This window comes from Pteronotus mesoamericanus, unplaced genomic scaffold (assembly GCF_021234165.1).
Source record: "Pteronotus mesoamericanus isolate MK-2021 breed Mesoamerican mustached bat unplaced genomic scaffold, CSHL_Meso_final scaffold_651, whole genome shotgun sequence".
Taxonomy (NCBI): domain Eukaryota; kingdom Metazoa; phylum Chordata; class Mammalia; order Chiroptera; family Mormoopidae; genus Pteronotus; species Pteronotus mesoamericanus.
This window is the reverse complement of record NW_026555325.1, coordinates 24,438,287-24,459,214: the sequence shown is the minus strand read 5'-3', so window position 1 is coordinate 24,459,214 and position 20,928 is coordinate 24,438,287. Positions and strand designations below refer to the sequence as shown.

The 20,928-nt window shown below is 34.0% G+C and overlaps 1 protein-coding gene across 1 annotated transcript in view; it reads left to right on the top strand.

The window, feature by feature from the left end:
• The window catches only part of FAP (fibroblast activation protein alpha), a 76,875-nt gene that overhangs the window by 6,883 nt on the left and 49,064 nt on the right, over positions 1–20,928 (top strand). Inside the window, exons 4-8 of the mRNA XM_054562578.1 lie at positions 196–280; positions 15,377–15,475; positions 16,427–16,521; positions 17,449–17,523; positions 18,945–18,997. Of these exons, the coding sequence (XP_054418553.1) occupies positions 196–280; positions 15,377–15,475; positions 16,427–16,521; positions 17,449–17,523; positions 18,945–18,997 (407 nt within the window). The remainder of the gene's footprint in view (positions 1–195; positions 281–15,376; positions 15,476–16,426; positions 16,522–17,448; positions 17,524–18,944; positions 18,998–20,928) is intronic.

Sequence of the window (20,928 nt, the reverse complement as noted above, 5' to 3'; positions counted from 1 at the left end):
ATTGTTCTACATATACTGTAGAAACATTTGTCCTTGTGGAGCTGGAAAATTTCCAGCAATTATAGCCAGACCAGTGGAACACAATGAAAAGTTTTGTGGGGAAGGAGAAATAAGATTTAGCTATAAACAAAATCTTGCCTTTTCTACTACTCAGCAGAAACTGTGTGTATATCTAATTTTTTAAATTTTATTTAGATATGGTTAAAAATTGTATTTGGAATTGCCACCTCTGCTGTGTTTGCTTTATTGGTGATGTGCATTGTCTTACGTCCTTCAAGAGGTAAGAATTTTTCTCTAATTTTCTCTGTCAGCCTTGGAAAATGCAATAACACATGGTCACTTGTGACTAATCGTTCCCTAAGTGCTTATTTTCCAAAGTAAGTGTATTATTTCTAAGAAGTTTTATAAGCTTACAGATATGTTCTTATGCAGCCAGAAATAATGAGAAATTTAAGGCATGAATAGAAAGAGGTTCCCAGTATTATTTAAGCAAAAGAAAAATCTAAGCTCTATTCCGTGTCATCCCCACCCCACTCCCAAATATATATTAAATTACAAGCTTTGACAGGTCTTTGAAGTCAATATTTTTAACATCACTTTTTATCATTGGATTGCCTCAGGGAAAGTAAAAATGAGTATGAATGGAAAACTTAAAACAGAACTCATGGTTTGTTTTATTATGAGTCCAAAAATTTAGAAAGGCAGTCTGGAATAGAAATCTTGAGAATAGCTCTATAGAAAAACTGAAATTGTTGTTCTAGGTGCTGTAGCAATGAACAATCAAATTAGAACACTAAATATTATTACACGAGAATTATGTTTAGTGATAGGTCAGTTCTTTTAAAAAGGGTTTTAGGTTAACATTAATCTCTCTTTGCTAAAAGTTGGAAGATATTATAGACTGATAGTGTGGGGCAGTTAACATTTAAATTAAGACTTTGTCTATAAATTATCCAGCAATATTAAAGGAATAGGCTTCTGAGAAACTATTAATGAAGAGAAGCTCAAGTTCTAAAGCAGTAAAAAAATACAATGGTAACAGTCTTGTGACTTGGGGTCTAGGGAAAGAGAAAAAGTTTGTCACAAAGCTAATAAAAGTTTATAATAGCTAAGGTGGGAAATACTTTTGGTTAAAAGTTAACTGTTAATAAAGGAAAATTAATGACAAACCCTTAGCTAAAGGATGTGTGAGTCCTAAATGATTCATTGCCTTAAAAAATTAAAATACAGAAAATATTTTGAAAAATTTAAAATGCTGATGGGTTTTCACACAATTACAACAGGAAGACTTAATCAATAAGATGAAAGCAATGTGCTTGTATCTTTGGTGTTAATATTCAGTCCATTTCCTACTCTCTGCTAACATGCAATTATTCTTAGGCTGAGATGCAGTGTGTACATCCACATATTTCCCTCATACAGCAATTGTCAGGAGACAGATTGGGGCCCACTGATCTGTTGAATGTGAATTCACTCAAAATTAGCTGCTTATTTTAAAACTAACTCCTCAGTACTTGAAGTTGACACTTCCTTCCCTCAGAAATAAATAGTCTGAGGACAAAAGTGTATGGACTAAATTGTGAGCCTGCTTCCACATCTGCAGGCAAGGATGGCTTGCCTTTGTGCTTTGGAATTTGAGCCATAATTTCTAATAAGAAAGATACTATAGTTATAGTTATTTACAAATAGTAAAAAATTTCACACACATCGATATATGTGTGATCATATATAAACCCAAGTCTTACCTTCTCTCCAAGTTTAGACATGTATAATATACACATAAATGTATGTTATAAAAGTATGTATCTATGAAAATTTTGTCATTTAAAACCTAATTTTTTGTTTCAACCAATGGGATAATTCTCAGAGTAAAGTAATTGCCTGATAGAGTGAAGTAAACAAATTAAACTTTAGGAGAAATTTTATTGTTCATTCAGAAACAAAAAAATATTAAAAAGCTGAGAACTATATATTTTTTTGTCCACAATACTATTCTCTTTCTACTCTAATGTGGCTGAAGAACTCAGAATGTTACTTATGTGACTTGTATAGGGGCTTCCCACTTGCCTACTTTCCTGATCAGGACCAGCATTGAAGCCCTCCTTCTCGCCAGTCTGGGCAGCTTTCACGTTAAGTGGGTCCTCTGACTTCCCTCCTTCTTCCCACATCCCACTCCCCAATCATCCTTAGTCTAGAGCTTCAGGTCCAGTTCTCACTCTCACACCTGCCCTGTGCCCGGTGGGAATAGGACCTAAGGTGGCAAGGCAGGAGAAGGGAAGGAGGAAGGAGGAGGAGGAAGAAAGAAATTGAAGCAAAGGAAGCTTCTAGCTGGTCTTCTCAAGCTTCCTCAGAAATTCTATTACCTCTCATTTTCCTTACATGCCCTTGTATTCTTAGCCCAGGATTATGTGCTAGGATAAGAACAGTCTTCTTTTAAGACACTTAAAGACATACTTCAGAAACATTCACTTGTTTATATATTAAGGAATTAAGCCCCACTGACTCCCGGCCTATCACTGTGCCAATTATTGCAGGAACAAAACTGCAGCAGTCTAGATTTCCCTCTGAAAGTCAGGGTGAGAATCCAGAATGGATGCGTGGCCTTCACCACAAATAGGAGACTGGAATATCCCCACCGGGTCTAAGTGAGAAAAGAAAAGATAGGAGCTTTCCCGTGGAGAGAGCGGGTCCCAAGAACACCAGCTTCAGGATTCAAAGAGCTGCAGAGAATCTAGGCAGAATTTTAAGAACAAACAGAAGAATGTAGTGGTGACATGAGAAAGATCTATTTAGATTACTCACGTAGTAATAAAAATAAGGGAAACTTTTTTTAACCTTTCGAAATTTCCCATTTTTATTCTACCAAATTAAAAGCACATATGGGTTTCCACCTTTTAGTCCCAGGCTATGCTCTTTGCCTCAGTCTACTCCCCTTCCCTGATTCCTTGCCCATTCTTCCACCTCTATTCACTTTCTTTCATCTTCCCAAACATCTTGCCCCTCTTCCTGTGTGAAGACACAGTCAGGTCGAGAGTGGACACTAAGCTCAATTTCTTCCCCTCAGTTTTGTCAGCCCCAAAGAGAAACACACAGACCTAGTTTCAAGAGATTTACAAAGGTGACAATAACAAAAAACAACAACAACAAATAAACAGAAAACTGCAGCTGGAAAGTGACAGAAGGTACAGAATTTCCAAAGTAGATTCTATATGGTCTTGCTTTATGACTTCCAGTTTCTGAATTCTGGGACCTACCTTTGTGAAATTTGTGAAAGAATATGTAGGAGTTTTCTGCTCTCTCCTTGAATTTATATTCAGTATAGAGTTTCTCACGTGGTGATGAGCAAACAATAAATAGCTATCATTTTTCTATAATTTCTAATATGCAGTAACTTCTTAGTGAGTGATAGCTAGAATTTTACTGTGTTCCTCATCCTCATACGCTTATATACACAAAGATGACAACTAGGCCCTTCTGTGTGATATATTTCAATTTCAACGATTGTTCTTAATTTTTACAGGTGGAGGTTGGTCTTTATCTTTGGGTATCATCCCTGTTCCTATTTCCTACCGCTTTGGATCAAAAAGAGCATATTATTTTTTCAGAAACTGTGTGCAATGTACTCATAAGAGACATACGCAGTTCTGAGGCAAAAGCAAAAGAGAATAAAGGAAGAGAAAAGATAAAGGGAGTTGGACGAGGGGCGAAATGGGGAATGAAGTTGAGTGAAAGGAAGAAGGAGGGGGCTATGCAGAGTCGATCAATCAGACTGCCTCCTAGGCACTGCCTCCAGGACCTCTCAGTGAGTGGAAAACCACTTCGTCCAGCCTCAGGTCTCCCTGAGGTCCTCTGCCTGCCTTTTACCACTTTTCCTTTTATTGTTGTTATTTGGGGCCTGCTGTGTTTTACAAAACTGTGTATTAGTTGCCAACTTTTAAAAATCAGAAGATCTGGATTTTTGGTGTTTCTTTAAATATTAGATCTGGCAGCATTGGGCCTATAGTAATAGCTGGGAGGCAGGAGCCTTTAGACAGAAAATATTAAAAATAGCTGTCCACTGAATGTGAAAACAACTGAGATTAGTGTCCCACAGTCACCGGTTACCCACAATGTCCAGTCCGTTGTGGCTCCCGGACACTGCTTATTTGTCTAGCAATGATGTATAAAGTACCTACCAAATATCAGCTATTGGTCTAGGGCATGAATGACGAAGTCTCTACTATTAAGAAAGAACAGTTTGATGATAAACAAGTAAACAAATAAATTAATAGATTATTCCAGATTCTTAAAAGTACTATCAAGAACAACTGGAGTGAGGGTAGTATGAGATATCTAAGGGCTATCATTACAAAATACCACAGACTGGGGCGCTTAAACGGAAATTTATTTCTCAGAGTTCTGGAGGCTAGAAGTCCAAGATGAAGGTGCAGGTAGGTTGGGTTTCACCAAAGTCTTTCCTTCTTAGCTTCTACATGGCTGCCGTCTTTCTATGCCCTCACATGGCCTTTTTCTCTGTATGCGTGTACTTCTGGTGTCTCTTCCCCTTTTTATAAAAATACCAGTTATATTGGATTAGGGCTCCACCATTGTGGTTATGTAAACTTAATTACCTCCTTAAAGGCTCTATTTCCAAATACGGTCACACTGAAGGTTACAGCTTCAGTCAATGAATTTTGTGGGGACACAATTCAGTTCATTATGTGGGTGTTTAATAGAGGCTTCTCTGAGATGGTATTTGAGCTGAGACCTTAAGGGCAGGGAGGACACATGCTATGGGGTAAATCCTTGCTGCAGAGGGAAAGGCAGGCCCAAAAGCCTGCGAACAAGGCAGTGTTTGGGAAGTTCAAGGAACAGAAGGAGGCTGATAGCTGTTAGGCCAAAGTTAGTTATACAAATTAGCATAGGAAAGTATGCATATACATATATATTTATGATTACAGACATACACAGGGTGGGGCAAGGATAGGTTTACAGTTTTCATATGGAAAACAATATAATAATTAATAAATAGTAATACAAGAATAAACTTTGTTTAGTGTACTCACAACTGTAAACCTACTTTTGCCCCAACCTGTATGTAAATTTTAGTGATTACCTACTTAGCTAAGTAATGCTTTATAAGATTTATTTCAAGAGATATCTGAAATCACAAACAATTTAGATGGAAAACAATATTTTGTAAGAAGAAATATCATTCAGAATGTCTGTATTTTAGGCAGAAATCCATTGTTATTAGTATTATTATTACTATTACTACTACTATAACCTCAACAATCATTGTTTGTGAGATAAGATATATGTGAGATGACATCATCTTCAAAGGAGATGTGAATATGTTTTTAAGGCTTGAGATTTTCCCAGTATTAACATTTAGAACTGTGAAACACACTCCCTCAAACATTTTGAGAGTTTTAACCTTATTTTTTCACTGTTATTTTGGAGGAAATAAGGTAAGTCTAAAGGGTTTACAAAGTTCATGAACATAAATGAGCTTTTGAGTTGAGGTTAAATAAATCAGATTATATTTCTCTAATTTGCACTTGGATTTTAAAATCACAGAAGAGAAATACATATTGGCAAACTTCCTTTGAGTTTTGCCAAATTCTAAATAATTTAGAAAGTAATCCAATCTTTGGATGATATCCATAATGCAGAGAGGTTTACCTGTCTCTGATTTCCAAAGCAAACTGTGTTACAACTTATAGAATTTCCAGTCATAGATACACCTTAAGGAAAACATGTCCTAAAGCTCAAATCAGGGATGTGGAATCAGAGCTGAAAGTTCTTAAGAAACAAAGGCAGTCATACAGAGCTTTAAAATATAATGATAACTAATACGGTAGGCACAAATTGAAATAAATTTTTATAAGATAATCAAATACTAATTAGGCTTTTTAAAATGTATTGCCCATTTTAAATAGAGCAAAGAACTTATTGTTCATTTTAGTAACCTGATGAACTAACAAAAAGTATGTTGCATAAATAGAATAACATGATTTTTTAAACTTTATTTCTATTAATAATAACTAGAATAGGATTTCTTAGTGTCTAAATTAAATTTTTTATACAAATTATGATTTTATACTTGGTAGAAAAACAGATGTGATAGGACTTTAAAGGAACAGAGTAGAAAGACTATATATCAAAAATCAGGTAACTTAGATGAAACAGACAAATTTCCAAATGTATACAAACTACCAAGATTTACTGAAGAACAAATAGAAAACCTGCACAGAACTGTAACAACTTATGGAGATTTTTTTAACGATTTAAAAACTAACCCCCCCAAAAAACACCAGGCCCAGATGGTTTCACTGCTAAACTCTACCAAACATTCAAGGAAAAATTGTTACCAATCCTTCACAAACTCTTCCAAAAAATAGAAGAGAGGAGGACACTTTTCAACTCATTCTATAAGGCCAGTATTACTGTGATACAAAAATCATACAAAAGTGTCATAAGAAAGAAGTTACAGACCAATAATAGTTACAGGCCAATATCTCCTGTAAATAGAGATGCAAAAATTCTCAACAAAAGGCTAACAAACCAAATCCAGCAATATATGTAAAGAATTTTACACCAAAACCAAGTGGGATTTATCCAAAGAATACAAGGTTGGTTTAACATCCAAAAATCAATTACTATAATAAATCATATTAATAGGAAAAAGGACAAATGTCACATGATTATCTCAATAGGCACAGAAAAAGAATTTAACAAAATCCAGCTTCTTTTCATTATAAAAACTCTCATCAAACTCAAAATAGGATGAATTTCCACTATCTGATAAAAGGCATCTACAAAAAATACAGAGCTAACAACATACTGGTGAAAGATTCTGTTTTATCCCCTAAGGTCAAGAACAAGACAGCATATCTGTTTCCATTACTTTTATTCAATATTTTATTGGTGGTGTTAACTAGAACAATAAGGTAAGGAAAAGAAATAAAATAGTATTCAGCTTGGAAAGGAAAAAGTCAAACTACCTTTATTTGCAGATGACATAATCTTATTTATAGAAAATCCTAAGGAATTTACTAAAAACTATTAGAACTAATAAACAAGTTCAGAAAAGTTGCAGGACATACGATCAATATATGAAAATCAGTCATTTCTATATATTAGCAATAAACAGTACAAAAAATCTAAATAAATAGAGAGAAACTCTATGTTTATGGATCAAAAATTTAATATTTGTAAAATGGCAATACTCCCCAAATATATCTACAGATTAAATTCAATCCACATCCAAATCCTAGATGACTTTTTTGTTGAAACTGACAAGTTGGTCCTTAAATTCATATGGAAATGCAAAGGACACAGAATAGCTATCTTAAAAAAGAAAAGAAGTTTGAGAAATCATACTTCCTTAATTCAAAACTTACTATAATGTTTACAGAAAAACAGAGTGGCACTGGCAAAAGGATAGCTATATAGATTAATGAAATAGAATTGAGAGCCTAGAAATAGGGACTTACATTTATGGCTAACTGATTTCCAATAAGACGCCATAAAAACTTAATGGGGAAAGTCTCTTCAACAAATGGTACTGGGTCAACCAGCTACTGACATGCAAAAAATGATGTTGGACTCCCTTTTTCACACCATGCATAAAAATTAACTCAAAATAGATCAAAGACCTAAACGTAAGAACTAAAACTGTGAAACTCGTAAAACAAAACATTGGAATAAATCATGTCTTTGGCTTAGGCAGTAGTTTCTTATATACGACCAAAAACAAGCAAGAAAAGTTAAAGTACATAAACTGGACTTGAAATTTAACACCTTTAGTTTGCGAAGGATAGCATCAAGAAAGTCAAACCCTCAAAATTGGAGTATATGTGTCCAGAATATATAAAGGACTCTTACAAATAAATATAAAAAGGCAAATAACCCATCATAAAAATGGACAAAGGATAGACATTTCCCCAAAACAGACATACAAATGACCAATAAGCACATTAAAAGATGCTCAACACCATTAGTCATTAGGAAAATGTAAATCGAAACCACAAAAAACTATCAGGTGGAGCAATTAGGCATCCATTCCAACCTATCTAGTGAGAAGTGGGTGAGCCTTAAGAGTACAGTAGACAGAGTAGAGAGATTTTGGAGATAGAGTTGTTGGGCCTGGGTGTTGGACAAAAGGCATAAAGGAAATAAGGAGGCCAAGGATTATTCCCAGGTATTTGAATTGAGGAACTATATGCATGCTAATACTATTGACTTGGAGAAATCTGGATGGGCAGCATGGGATATTTTTCTTTTTTGCTTTATATGAAATGATTTTGAAGTGCTTATAAGATATGCAAGTGGAGGTTAATATACAAGTCTGGATTTCATAGAAGAAATCCAGTGGGGGTCATGTCATGAAGCAGTGGTGGAGGGGGGTGAGTCAGCCTAGGGATATGTAATGGAAAACCCGGGAGCATGAAATGGCTAAGGAAAGGGGCTCCTCTTCAGGCCCCCCATAGCACCCATGGGGCCACACCAAAATTAAATGCAGAGATTAGAGGGAAGTGAGCTGGCGAAGGAGACACAGTGAGTCTACATTTTGAAGAATAACTATTCTACCCCTCACCTTTTGTGTTGCTTGTCTCATGACATTATTTTTTTGTTTGGTTTGTGTTGTTGTTACTGCTGTTTTATTACAAACATTTTTTTCCATTTAAATCATAGTATAATGAGAAAGCGTCCACCTCTGATATCAGATGGATCTGGATTTAAACCCCAGCTCTGTTATATGGTAGACAAGTTACACTGCATCTCTGGCTTCTATATCCTAACCTGTAAAATGGAGTTAGTAACACCATGGATCTCAGAGAGTTGCTGTGAAGATTTAGTGGGACGGTGTATGTAGGGTGCTTGGTACTTACAAAGACTTATTATTGGTCTACCTCAGATCCATTTTTTCCCAAGTTGTCAGCCTCTGCCCAAATTCACTATTAGTTTTTAAGTAAATGTTTCCATATGATAGTATTTTCTACATTTGCCTCTGTGGTGCTCACTCCAGAAACAAACACGACCTGATGCAATGGCTGGAGATCATCATCTCACAGATGATCCTCACAGACAGCATCTCTGCAGAGCCAGCAGACAGACACGTGTAGCTACCTGGGAACCCAGGTCACTTTCCTTGACAGAATCTACTAAACATCAGTTTCAAAGCAAGTATGAAAATGAGAACAAAGAGACCTGTCACATTTGTGTGCCCACTTCGATAAACCACATTTTCTTGTGTAGTTTGTGATACCTATTAGGGCTAACTCTGATATCTCTGCCTTGGCACTATTCCCAATTTTTCAGAATGAGAATATTAAATGGCAGAAATAGAAACAGAATCTTAATAAAGAATAAGCACAAAGTTTTAAGAAAGAATTAGAATAGTGAATCATTACTTGTGAATCGTTTCTGTGACTTGTAATTTCTTGGATTCATAATTGAAATAATTTTCAGCTTTGCTTTAAGAAGTTGAAATGCAAATAATTAAAGTATAGTTAATTAGAGTGTTTAAATGGTGTATGTCGAACTGTGCTAAAGATGGGCAAAATTGACTATAAGGACACTGTCAGTAATTAAGTGTTAATCAAGGAAGCATCAGTTACATATAGAACAGACATATGTTTTCAGAATTTATTTCTGCTTCTGATTAAATATTTAGAGTTTAAAATTATACATGTCAATGTTAAACTTTGAAAACAATCAAAAGAATATATTTCAACATTAAAATAGTATTTGGAAAGGGACATGAAAATCCATTTATTCATTCAATAATTATTAGTGGAATCTTTTCCAGGTGATTGATGCTATAGAGATACATTTTACACTGATTTACCCATATACACACATGTATTTGAGGCACAAGAAAACAAGACCCTTAATGCTTTCCCTGAAATCTTGCTTAAATCTAATCTGAGGAAGATTCAGTCTTCTTGCCCTGTTTTTATTCTTCATGGATCAGCAAAAGGAATGTAGTTAAAGAAGAGTACAATTGGGCATAACCTCACAAGACAGTGAGCAAGAGAATTGAGCAGGGGTATAAGCATTACAGAAGATCATTAACATTCTTTGAAGGCCATGATTAACACTTAGTTAGGGGGAGTCTATGTCCATGAAGTATGGATTCCTAGGCAGGCTATGCTCACCCACCTACCACCTACCAGAAGTTTATAGGCAAGGGGTGATTCCAATGATAGGCACAGGAGTACAATGATGTATAATTCACTGATACATTGAATGAAATCACTAAATTTGGATTCTTTGAAGAAGGGTCCCCTGGGGGGATTGGCACAAATGAGAACTACCAGGGCCTCATCTCTAGAGATTCTGAATCATTAGGTTTGAGGTATGGACTAGGAATCTGTTTTACAAACAAGCATTCCAAGTGACTTCAAAGACTAAATTTTGTTACATTTTTAAATAAGGGCATGTGCAGGTAGAAGAGTGTGTACATGAAATTTACAACATGGACAGAAAGGTATAAAGTAAAGGCAGGTATATCTCTGGGGGAAAATTAGTGAAAACAAGTTAACACAAATCTGTCAAGCTGATTTATTTTTTCGTTCTACAAATATTTATCATGCTCCTACTATAGGAAGTCTGTCTGGAAAAATCCAAGGCTTGTTTGCACAACATTAGTGTAATTTAGCAGCCAAGAAGAGTGGATTGGAGTCTGCATGCGTGAACAATGACGACTTCACTGTACTATTCAGCGGGGGTGGGAGACGCCGATGAGTGAGCCTGTGTTCTATGAAGCCATCTCATTCAAAATGACTGAGGGAGTGGAGCAACAAATCTGCATCAAATTTTGCATTAAGCTTGAATATTGAGAAGGCCTCAGCTATGGGCAACTGGTGATTGATAGCTTCATCAGCACATCATGCCTGTTCATGTATCACATCTCATGCAGGGTTTTTTGACAAAACATTAGATCATCCAGGTGACTCAGCCCCCCTACAGCCCAGATGTGGAACCCTGTGACTTCTGGCTTTTCCCAAAACTAAAATCACCTTTGAAAGGGAAAAGATTTCAGACCATTTATGAGATTCAGGAAAATACAACGGGGCAGCAGATAGCGATTGGGGGAACTACGTGAGGTTCCAAGGTGCCTATTTTTAAGGGGACTGGGATGTCATTGTCCTATGTACAATGTTTTTTGTATCTTGTATCTTCTTCAATAATTGTCTCTACATGTCATATTACATGACTGGATACTTTGTGGACATTCCTGGGCATGTAATAATGAGGAAATGAAACAGAGATTCTGTTCTCATGGATAAAGTCCTATGCCTTATATCATTCACATAAATATAGAAACAAAAGTGTGTATTTTCAATAAGTTGAGCTAAGTGCTGAGACAGCAAGAAGTCAATAACATTTTCATAGAGCCAAATGGAAGGTTATTTCTACTGATAATGGGGGTCAGCATCGATAATGTAGTGAAACATTATTATGTTCTTAATTTTTCTAAATATACAAAGAACCAGTGTTTTGATTGGAAATTCTAAGTAAACTTTATGTTTTGTAACTCTGAATATGTGACCTAATGCAATGTCTCAGAGCAGACACATTACTTTGTTGTACTTATGAACATGTGGTCATTTTCAGCAAAAAAGAAAAAAATGACTAACTTAAATTCTTCCCATTAGATTTGGTATCATTCTGAGCCCAGCCTGGCTCCAGCATAATTACACCTTCCAAGCCTCGCCTGACTATAGGTGAGGTTAGGAGTACTCGCCTACCTCACGTCTGTGTATGAATCCTTTTTCCACATAAATATAGCTGGCACTCTCGATATGTTTTCTGTACATCTACCCATTACTTCTTGGATGCTGGTGGGGCTTATTATCATCATGGTAATTAGTAGTACAATTAATTCATGATTAAAATTGCTATACAGATCATTTGAGTCATAACATGACATATGCTAAGCTCTCTATATAGATTATTGACATTTACAGCTACTATGAACACATTTAAAATAAATGACTGACTAGGAAGTAATATGAAACACACTCTCTTGTAACTTTCCTGGATAATCTAAATTAGATGTTATAAAAAACAGCTAATCCTTGAAATCTTTTTGAAAAATCTGATAAGGATCATCATAATTATTAATGATATGACAAGGAAAATGAGCAGGAGTAGGTATTTAAAAATAATTTTAAACTATTGCTTCTATAAATTTTATTTATCCATATATGTGATATTAATACTGACTATATTTATAATTATGATTGTAATATTTGTTATAAAGCTGTAAGATGACCAGAATGTTCCAAGTACAACTGATAAGTTTTATATTAGAATAAAAATAAATTTTAATTAAATATACTAATAACCTAATCTGAAACTGCCTTTTACCCAGACTTTAAGTTTAGTAGATTTTCAAAAGCAAAACCAAAAATGTCCCATTGGTCAAATTGGCTTGGGAAACACTGATCAGAAATGTTTATTTGAAAAATATTAATAAGCTATGATAATAGCAAAAGCTGGCATGTATTGACTGCTTTTTTATGTGCCAAGGGTACAGCCAAAAATTTCACTTGAATTAACATACTTTATTTGACTTCCTATACAAAGTGAAGATTAATTGTAGCTAAGAACTTCTCAATTAAGCATAATTGCAAGTGTGCAAAATTGTATGCAAGTATACCTAAATAGGAAAATCTATTTAATGTCATAAACTATATGTCATTAGCCATAATAGAACATTATTTACACTAGACAAAAAAAATCTTCACTTATATTTATTTATTGAATTATTATAAAAAGTTTTTAAAAATTTTTATTGATTGATTTTAGAGAGAGAGGAAGGAAGAGAGAGAAAGAGAGAGGGAGAGAGAGATTTGTTGTTCCACTCATTTATTCATCTGTTAGTTACTTCTTGTGTGTATCCTGACTGGGGATCGAACTTGCCATCTTGGCTTGTGTGGACAACACTCTAACAAACTCGGCTACCCAGCTAAGGCCATCAAAAAGCTTTTGCTTGTTTGTTTTTAAAAAATAAAATAATAATAATAATTATTATTTTTTTGTATTCACAATAAAGGGATTCACTAAATTTTATATCTATATGTTCTAGATTGTGCAGACACAAACTAACTTTATCTCAAAAGACAAATAATTTTCACTGCTAATAATAGTGCCAGAATTTCCCCTTGACTATATTAGATACAGATATCAATTTGCCCTTAGGAGAGCTAAATAAAATTGAATTAAAATGCTTAGCGCTCATTCCTGTATTATTGCAGTAAAATGATCTTTTATTCATTAACTGAGAATATAAAATCAGTGGTATGAATTTTGCACAAGACCATTTCATTAAATAGAAAAACTTTTATTACAAGTAATCATATAGCATGTATGATCTCATTTAGCATGCAAAAAGTATATAAGAAGATGATTGTTTTAAAATATAGAATAAACTAATGTTATTAAGTATTTACTGTCTGGCTATAAAGGGGCTCACCAGTCACTTGTGTTCTTTTAGCCACCAGGGTAATTTTTAGTAAATTAAGAAAATAATTCATGGTCCTAATCAATCGTTTAGGGTATACATACATCAGTGTTAATCAGGTAAAATAGCAGAAGGTGCTATTATCTAGTAGGTCAATTGGCTCTTATCACATAGCAGTACAATTATATAATTACAAGGCTAATAGAGCATGTTGAGTCTCAAATTTTAAAATCTAATGTGGTAGAACTGGAAGGTATTATCCACATTTTCTAGTCTAGTCCTTTACATTACAGGTGAGAAAGACATGATGCCAGAGATTGACTTACCAAATGCATACAGGAAGTTAGCAGTGGAACCAGTCTGTAAAGAAGAGGGCACAGCCCCATTCATCTATCCCACCAGTTATCCATTTTCCATTTCATGCATGCACTTATTCAATGAGTATTAAATGCCTATTATGTGCTAGGCACGAGAGGTGTGATGATGAGTAAAACTAGACATATATAATCTCCAGCTTTAGAGTGACTTTCAAGAGTACAGAGAGAGGTGGAGAAATAGAAATAAAATAAGTACTCAAATACACACATACTTACAAAGACAAATGCTCTTAAAAACATTAACATGGCCTGCAATAATGAATAACAAGTGAGCCAGACCTAAACCAGGGTGTCAGGAAGTGCCTTTTATTGAACACTAAAGGCTGAATAGAAGTTATAAGAAGAAGGGAGAGGGTAGAAAGCAATGCCAAAGCTCTGGAGAAAGAAATAAGTATTTGAGGAACAGAAAGCCCAGAATGTTTGGAGTCTAGAAAATAATGAGAGGACAGTAAGAAGGGGCTGAAGGGATAAGCCATCCGCACCAGAACATTTTTGGCCTTTATCCTAAGAGTCATGGAAAGCTACAGAAGAGTTTAGCAGGAAGATAAAACTCTCATCTTCAACAGTTTTATTTTTACGTGGGCAAATACCAGATTTATAAAGGCTATTCAATGTGTAGGATATTTTTCAAAGTTTTGGTCCCATATGTGATGGCCTGGAGAAGAGGTACAGAGGGAGGGACAAAGAAGGACAATATAGATATGAAGGAGATTGGAAGTTGGCTGCCATACTTTCTATTTGGTATATCTGACTCTTTCAGGGCTCTGAGAATAGTCATGTTTAAAAAACACAATTGTTTTGGAAGATTTAAATATAGGTGAACTTTGCTTATGGTTATAAGCTACATTAGATTAGCTTTCATATGGCAAACCTCTACTCTTGGAATGTCTAAGATTATTTGTGTAAATTATGTGGTTTTCTTTTCTTTTGGTCCACTTTATGATTATGCCAATCCATAGTCAGAATAAGCAATTACTGCTCTTCATGAATGCCTCTTTTGAGATGTCTGAAGGTAAGGACTCTGGCTGATCTCATCTGACCAACTGGGATGCTAAAATACATCATTGCTAAGTCAGTAGGAATCCAGGACAAGCTATACAAGAGGGAATGCAGTAAAGTGCTTAAGAGGCTAGGTTTTTAGTCAAACTCACATGGTCTTCAATCCCAGCTTTGCAAGGCTTAGAATTGTTGGAACCTCATTTTACTTTCCTTCCTAAAAACCCCTGACGATTATTCACTGACTGAAGAATAACATCCCTGCTGCTCAGTATTGTCCTCCTGCACACTCTTCATACTTTTCAACATTTTCCCACCAGTTTTCCCTTCCAGGTAACCTGATCACCTGTCTAAACTTCAGTTACCATGTCTATTAAAAAAATGAGATAATACTTATAATAGCTATTAAGGCAAGAATTAAACAAGTGTTTTGCAAATGGCAGATTTTTTCATTATATGAGAAAGAACAGATGAGAGATAAAGGCTTAGAATTTGAATTATTAATCTTCTTTTTAGCAATAATATGTTTCCTCTTCCCCCAAAGATCATAACTCTGAGGAAAATACAACAAGAGCACTCACACTGAAAGATATTTTAAATGGCACATTTTCTTATAAAACATTTTTTCCAAGCTGGATTTCAGGTAGGTGAATTATTATTTTACTTTTGGGGTTTTATTTTTAAAAAAGTATGTTTTTGTTTTTGCTTTTAGTGCCAAACATCTCTATGGTAACAGAAGCCGAATCTGTTGAAATAGGGAGAAAAAAAAAGGAGCAGTTATTTAAATAAGTCAAGTGGCCAGCAAAACACCTTGGACAGAACAATTTAGACCAGATTTTTCCCCAAATAATTAGGCCAATAGGAGTTTAGCAGAAAGTAAAAGTTGAGAACTGTTAGAAAAATCTGAGCATATGGTATAGGTTTTCAGAATGGAAGATAAGTATTGATACCTATTTAGGAGAGGTCATGGGAATTTTTTTACCCAAAGAGAAATCCATTGTTAACCTAGATAATCACAGATATGGACAAATCCCACCCTAAAAAATCCTTTAAGGGCCATAAAATTGATATTTACTTATAGTTTTATAAAATGGGTTGTTGTCAAATAAATATAATCAAACAAATACTAAAGTCAACTTAAATTATTTATGACATTATAGTTTGTCTAAAGTGCCACTAAACAAAATTGAAGATTTTCCTTTTTCTCTTTAGAAAACAGAATGTACACAAAATAGGTTTTAAACTAAATCAAACACAACCTGAATGAAATGTATTTTTATTGCAGGAGAAAGTTACCATTTAAAACTAGTTTATCTTCTTTGTAATATGGATAAAATATGGTTTTATTCCTAAGTATCCTGAACTGGTTAGAATAGGGCTGCTACTAATAAATAAGGCATATTTGTGGAAGTAGAAAAAATACTTTCATACCTACCACCATCAACTTATTATTTTAAATCTGAAAACATAGTATGTACTAGACAAAGAGGAAAAGCAAAGTAAGTCTGTGAAATAAGAGAAGCTTCTCTTTGGTATAAATGTATTTCCTAGTAAACAAGATTATTTCAAGTTTTTTTTTCCTTCTTGTTTAAAGGACAAGAATATCTCCATCAATCTACAGATAATAATATAGTATTTTATAATATTGAAACAGGAGAATCATATACCATTTTGAGTAATACCACCATGGTATGTATCCAACATCATCTTCCTCCTCAAAAAACTTTGCCAACTCTTCACTGAACAAGAAATAGGCCAAACTCAGCAACTGATCTGGACCCAACATGTCTTCTCCGCTCCATTCCTACTATAGTTCCTTAATTATGGCTTCCAGTCACATTAGACTACTGCCCTTCCCTCCTCTAAATCACCTAACATCTTTCTCCCTCTGTGCGAATAAAATATATGAGATAAAAGTTAAAAACTCAATCCTTACAGTCAGGCAAACTGAGGTTCAAATCCTGGCTCTGTCACTTACTAGATATGGAAACTTGAGTAAGGTTCCACACTATACTAACCTCAACATGCTTCAATTTCTTCTGTACAGTAGGAATAATAATACCTCTTTGGATGAATATAAGAATTGAATGAAGTAACATTTAAAAGTGCTTAGGACAGTGTCTGACATAGAATAATAAGTACTCAATAAATGGTAGCTATGTTTTATAGGCACATGCTACTCAGTCCTTCTGGACTCTCAATTCTCCTTCTTCCTCTCTCTTCAGGGGCTCACTAATCTTTTAAAGCCAAGCTCAGATAACACTCTTCTCCTTTGTGCAAACAATCACACTTAGTTAGATTCTATCACTTCTTTTGTAATGCTCTTGTAATGCTATGTTTATATCTCTTTTATAGAACTAAATTATAATATGTTACTTATATACAAGTTTAACATTATATGCTTCTTGAAATCACAAAGTATATCTTTATTATATCCTCTTCCTAGAGTGCCTAGTAAATTTATTTGTATACAGTAAGTACTACATAAACATTTAAAAATTGGGTTGAAATTATATGTATGTGGGATATATCAAAGATAGGATACTCTGTTAGAACTACAAATTAACATGATTCTGTTATTTTTCTGCATTCTAATCAATTTTTTCATAATTTCAGAAAAGTGTGAATGCTTCAAACTATGGCTTATCACCTGACCGGCAATTTGCATATCTAGAAAGTGATTATTCAAAGGTATTGACTATCTAATTTGGGTATATCTGATTAAATCTTCTTTGAATCCACAGTTTTGTTTATAAATGTAAGAGGAAGCAGGAGCCTATTTTTATCTCTAAATATTCAAGAAGTTAATGTGGGCCCTAGTTGAGCCCAAAAGCATAACTGAAGCATATACAAATAAGTTAGCTTATTTGTCTGGTTATCATCCAGTAATTGAAACTATGTTCCTGTAGGAGCACTGATATTCATCAGAAACGGGTTGATTATCCTTGTATTCCTAAAGCTATTTGACATCACAAATCATTAGTAAATTCCCACATTTTAACCTCATACAATTTTATTATTATTTAAAATGGAGAATCAAGATGTAACTTATTTAACTCAGTTGCTCAAGAAGATAATGTGCAGTCAGTGGTAGATCAGGGTTTAAATCTCTATCTTCGAAAAATTAGTGTTGGAGAATCCCACCAAACCAGACTATAATTTTGCTTTCCTGACTGAAGTTGTAAGGTAAGTTAGTTATCTTATTTTTTTATACATCTTAAAAATGATCTTTATTTTTGAAAAAGGGAAAGAGAATTTACTATTCATTTAAACATCTAGTAATTACTTTTAGATCAAGAACCTTTAGTTTTAACTGTCATTTTTCATATCCTACTTGAGATGCAAAACTCCCATAATATTCAAAATGAAAAGGCAATCTTGCCACACTTCCTGTTGTTCAGTCCACTGAATAGTTTCCCAAGGATGAGGTCTTGGTACCAGCAATCTCCAGAAAGACATGTCTCAATCTTTTGGAGCCTCTTTGTCAAGATCTTGAACTCCCTTTTAAGAAAAAAATTCCAAAATAATACCGGCGTTATTTACTAACTATGATATAAATATACTTGTGAGGAAAAAACAGTCTTTTTAAGGAGGAATTATAAACTATATCTTTCCTATTTATTTATCAATTACTACTAACTTAAAAACCCATGCTTAAAGAAAGGCAAGCATTCTGCAATAAAACTATATGTTGAATGACATTCTTTTTACCCAGTTTTAATGGGTATCATGATAACCAATTACTCAGGTATATCTTTATGAACCATGGAAATCATGGAGGTTTTACTTCAATCAAGGTAAAAATATAAAGGGAAAATTCTTAGGGTTGAATGCATCAAAGAAAAGCTTGTTAAGAAATGTCTTTGATATGGTTCTTATGAAGTGAGGGTTGAGTCACTAATGAGTTCTGGAACTTGGATAAACAGGACAAAAGTACACAGTAAAACAGTTTAAATGAAGACTAATTAAGAATGGAAACATATCTTTCCTAATGCCCTGTGAAAATAATCTTTCATAATTCTGAACCTTGATTTGAATGTCCTATGATTATGCTTTCTTGATACAAGCTTTTAAAAATTAAAATTTGTCTTTGCCTCTGTTCTTTCTGACAGCTTTGGAGATACTCTTACACAGCAACATATCACATCTATGACCTTAGGAATGGGTAAAACTTCATGTCTACTTTTAAATACTACTTAAATCTAATATATAGACTTTCTCATTTCAAACTCTGATTTGAGGTTAAGACCACATTATCTTGTTACTGATCATCATTTCTTACTTCTTTACAATATATGTGCAACCATAAGTTAAAAAATTCAAGAAAATATTTATATGCAATATTAATCTGTTTTGTAAGTTAATATTCTGCGTTTTTATATGCAATATAGCCTCTCTCCCTAGGTTTAAATACCGAAATTACAAATACACCATTGAAGGAAAAAACTTATGTAGCAAAAGTACAAAATATGCCTGGGAATTACATGCTGTTTTCAGGAAGGTGGCTACTTCACTGGAAGGAAACAGGAGAGAGAGAGACGTAGCATTAGTTGTATCTGAGAATACACTCTGTTAGTTGATATTAAATTAATTGTTCTTAAAACTGCAAAAAATTAATATCTCAAATTTAGATGGTAGATAAATTGTTATACATTGTATTATTTTCTTTCTTTACCTATATGTTTAAATATTAAAATACTTATAATTTCAAATAGATAAAATAAAGTAAGTCAGTAGATGAAGGACTGAGAAAGAGAATTCTTGGCAGAAGGAATATTATGTAAAAACACGAAGGGAATGAAGAGCATGGAGTGTTCAGGAAACTCAGAGTAGGTCTGTTGAGGTGAAATTGGAGGAGGGCATGCTGACTACTGGGCGGTGGTTTAAGGCTGGGAGGGAGTGGAAGCCAAGAAACGTGGGCCAAGTAATAATGAGGAGACCATTAAAAGGAGTTTAGATTTCATTCTGATGACAATAGGGAATCATTGAAGAGTTTTAAATGGGAAATGACATGATCAGATTTGCACTTTAGAAAAATGGACAATGAATTGGTTTAGTTACTCATCTTAATGTGATATCTTATTTGTGTTATATAAAAGGGAAAAGTAATGCTATGTCTTGAAGAGGTATTAAAGATCTTATGGTCTATTTCTCCTTTTGTTTAGCAAGAGCACAAAAAAATCAAAAAATTACTTGTCTACTTTTTAAAAATGTTCAGAGAAGTATAACTTTTAAAAGAATTTTTATTGTATTTTTTCCATTACCACTTAGCCCCCTTATGCCCACAGCCTCTATAATCACCACACTGTTTTCTATGTCCATGAGTTCTTTTTCCTTTCTGCTTGATCCCTCCATTCCCCTACCGCCCCCTTAATAGCTGTCATCCTGCTCTCTATCTATGAATCTGTCTTTTTTTTTCTTGTTAGTTCAGTTTCTTCATTAGATTCCAGATATGAGTGAAATCACATGGTATTTGTCTTTGACTGGCTTATTTCATTTAGCATAATGTTCTCCAGGTCCATCCATGCTGTTGCAAAGGGTAAAATTTTCTTCTTTTTCTTTTTCTTTCTTTCTTTCTTTCTTTTTTTTACAGCTAAGTAGTATTCCATTGTGTAAATGTCCCATAGATGTTTTATTCAAGAAGTATAACTCTTATCTCCTTAAGCTGTTAAATTAAGAAATAGGAACTGGTACATAAAATAGAATATAAATTTATCTAATATACTCTGAGCCTTTCCTCTGTGATCCATTTTGTCACCAAATTCAAGAGATATTTATTGAGCATCTACTATGTGAAAAGTATATATAGGAAGATACAAATGAGTTCAAGGAACTAAGCCTACTCTCAAGAAGTATTTAGATAAGTGAAGTGAATCTACTCGTTCAATACAATTAACAAATTGTACTGAATTAATGCTTTAAGAAAGGCTTTAATCATTTTCTTATTTTTCTTTTTGAAAAATCAGAAATTTTCCAAGTTTTATTTATGTTGAGGCTCACCAAATTAAACAGAATTCCAAAAGACTATGGTAATACTACTATTTTATTCATGGTTTGTATAAGCTTTAAGGCCTAGAATCATAAATATTTAGATTT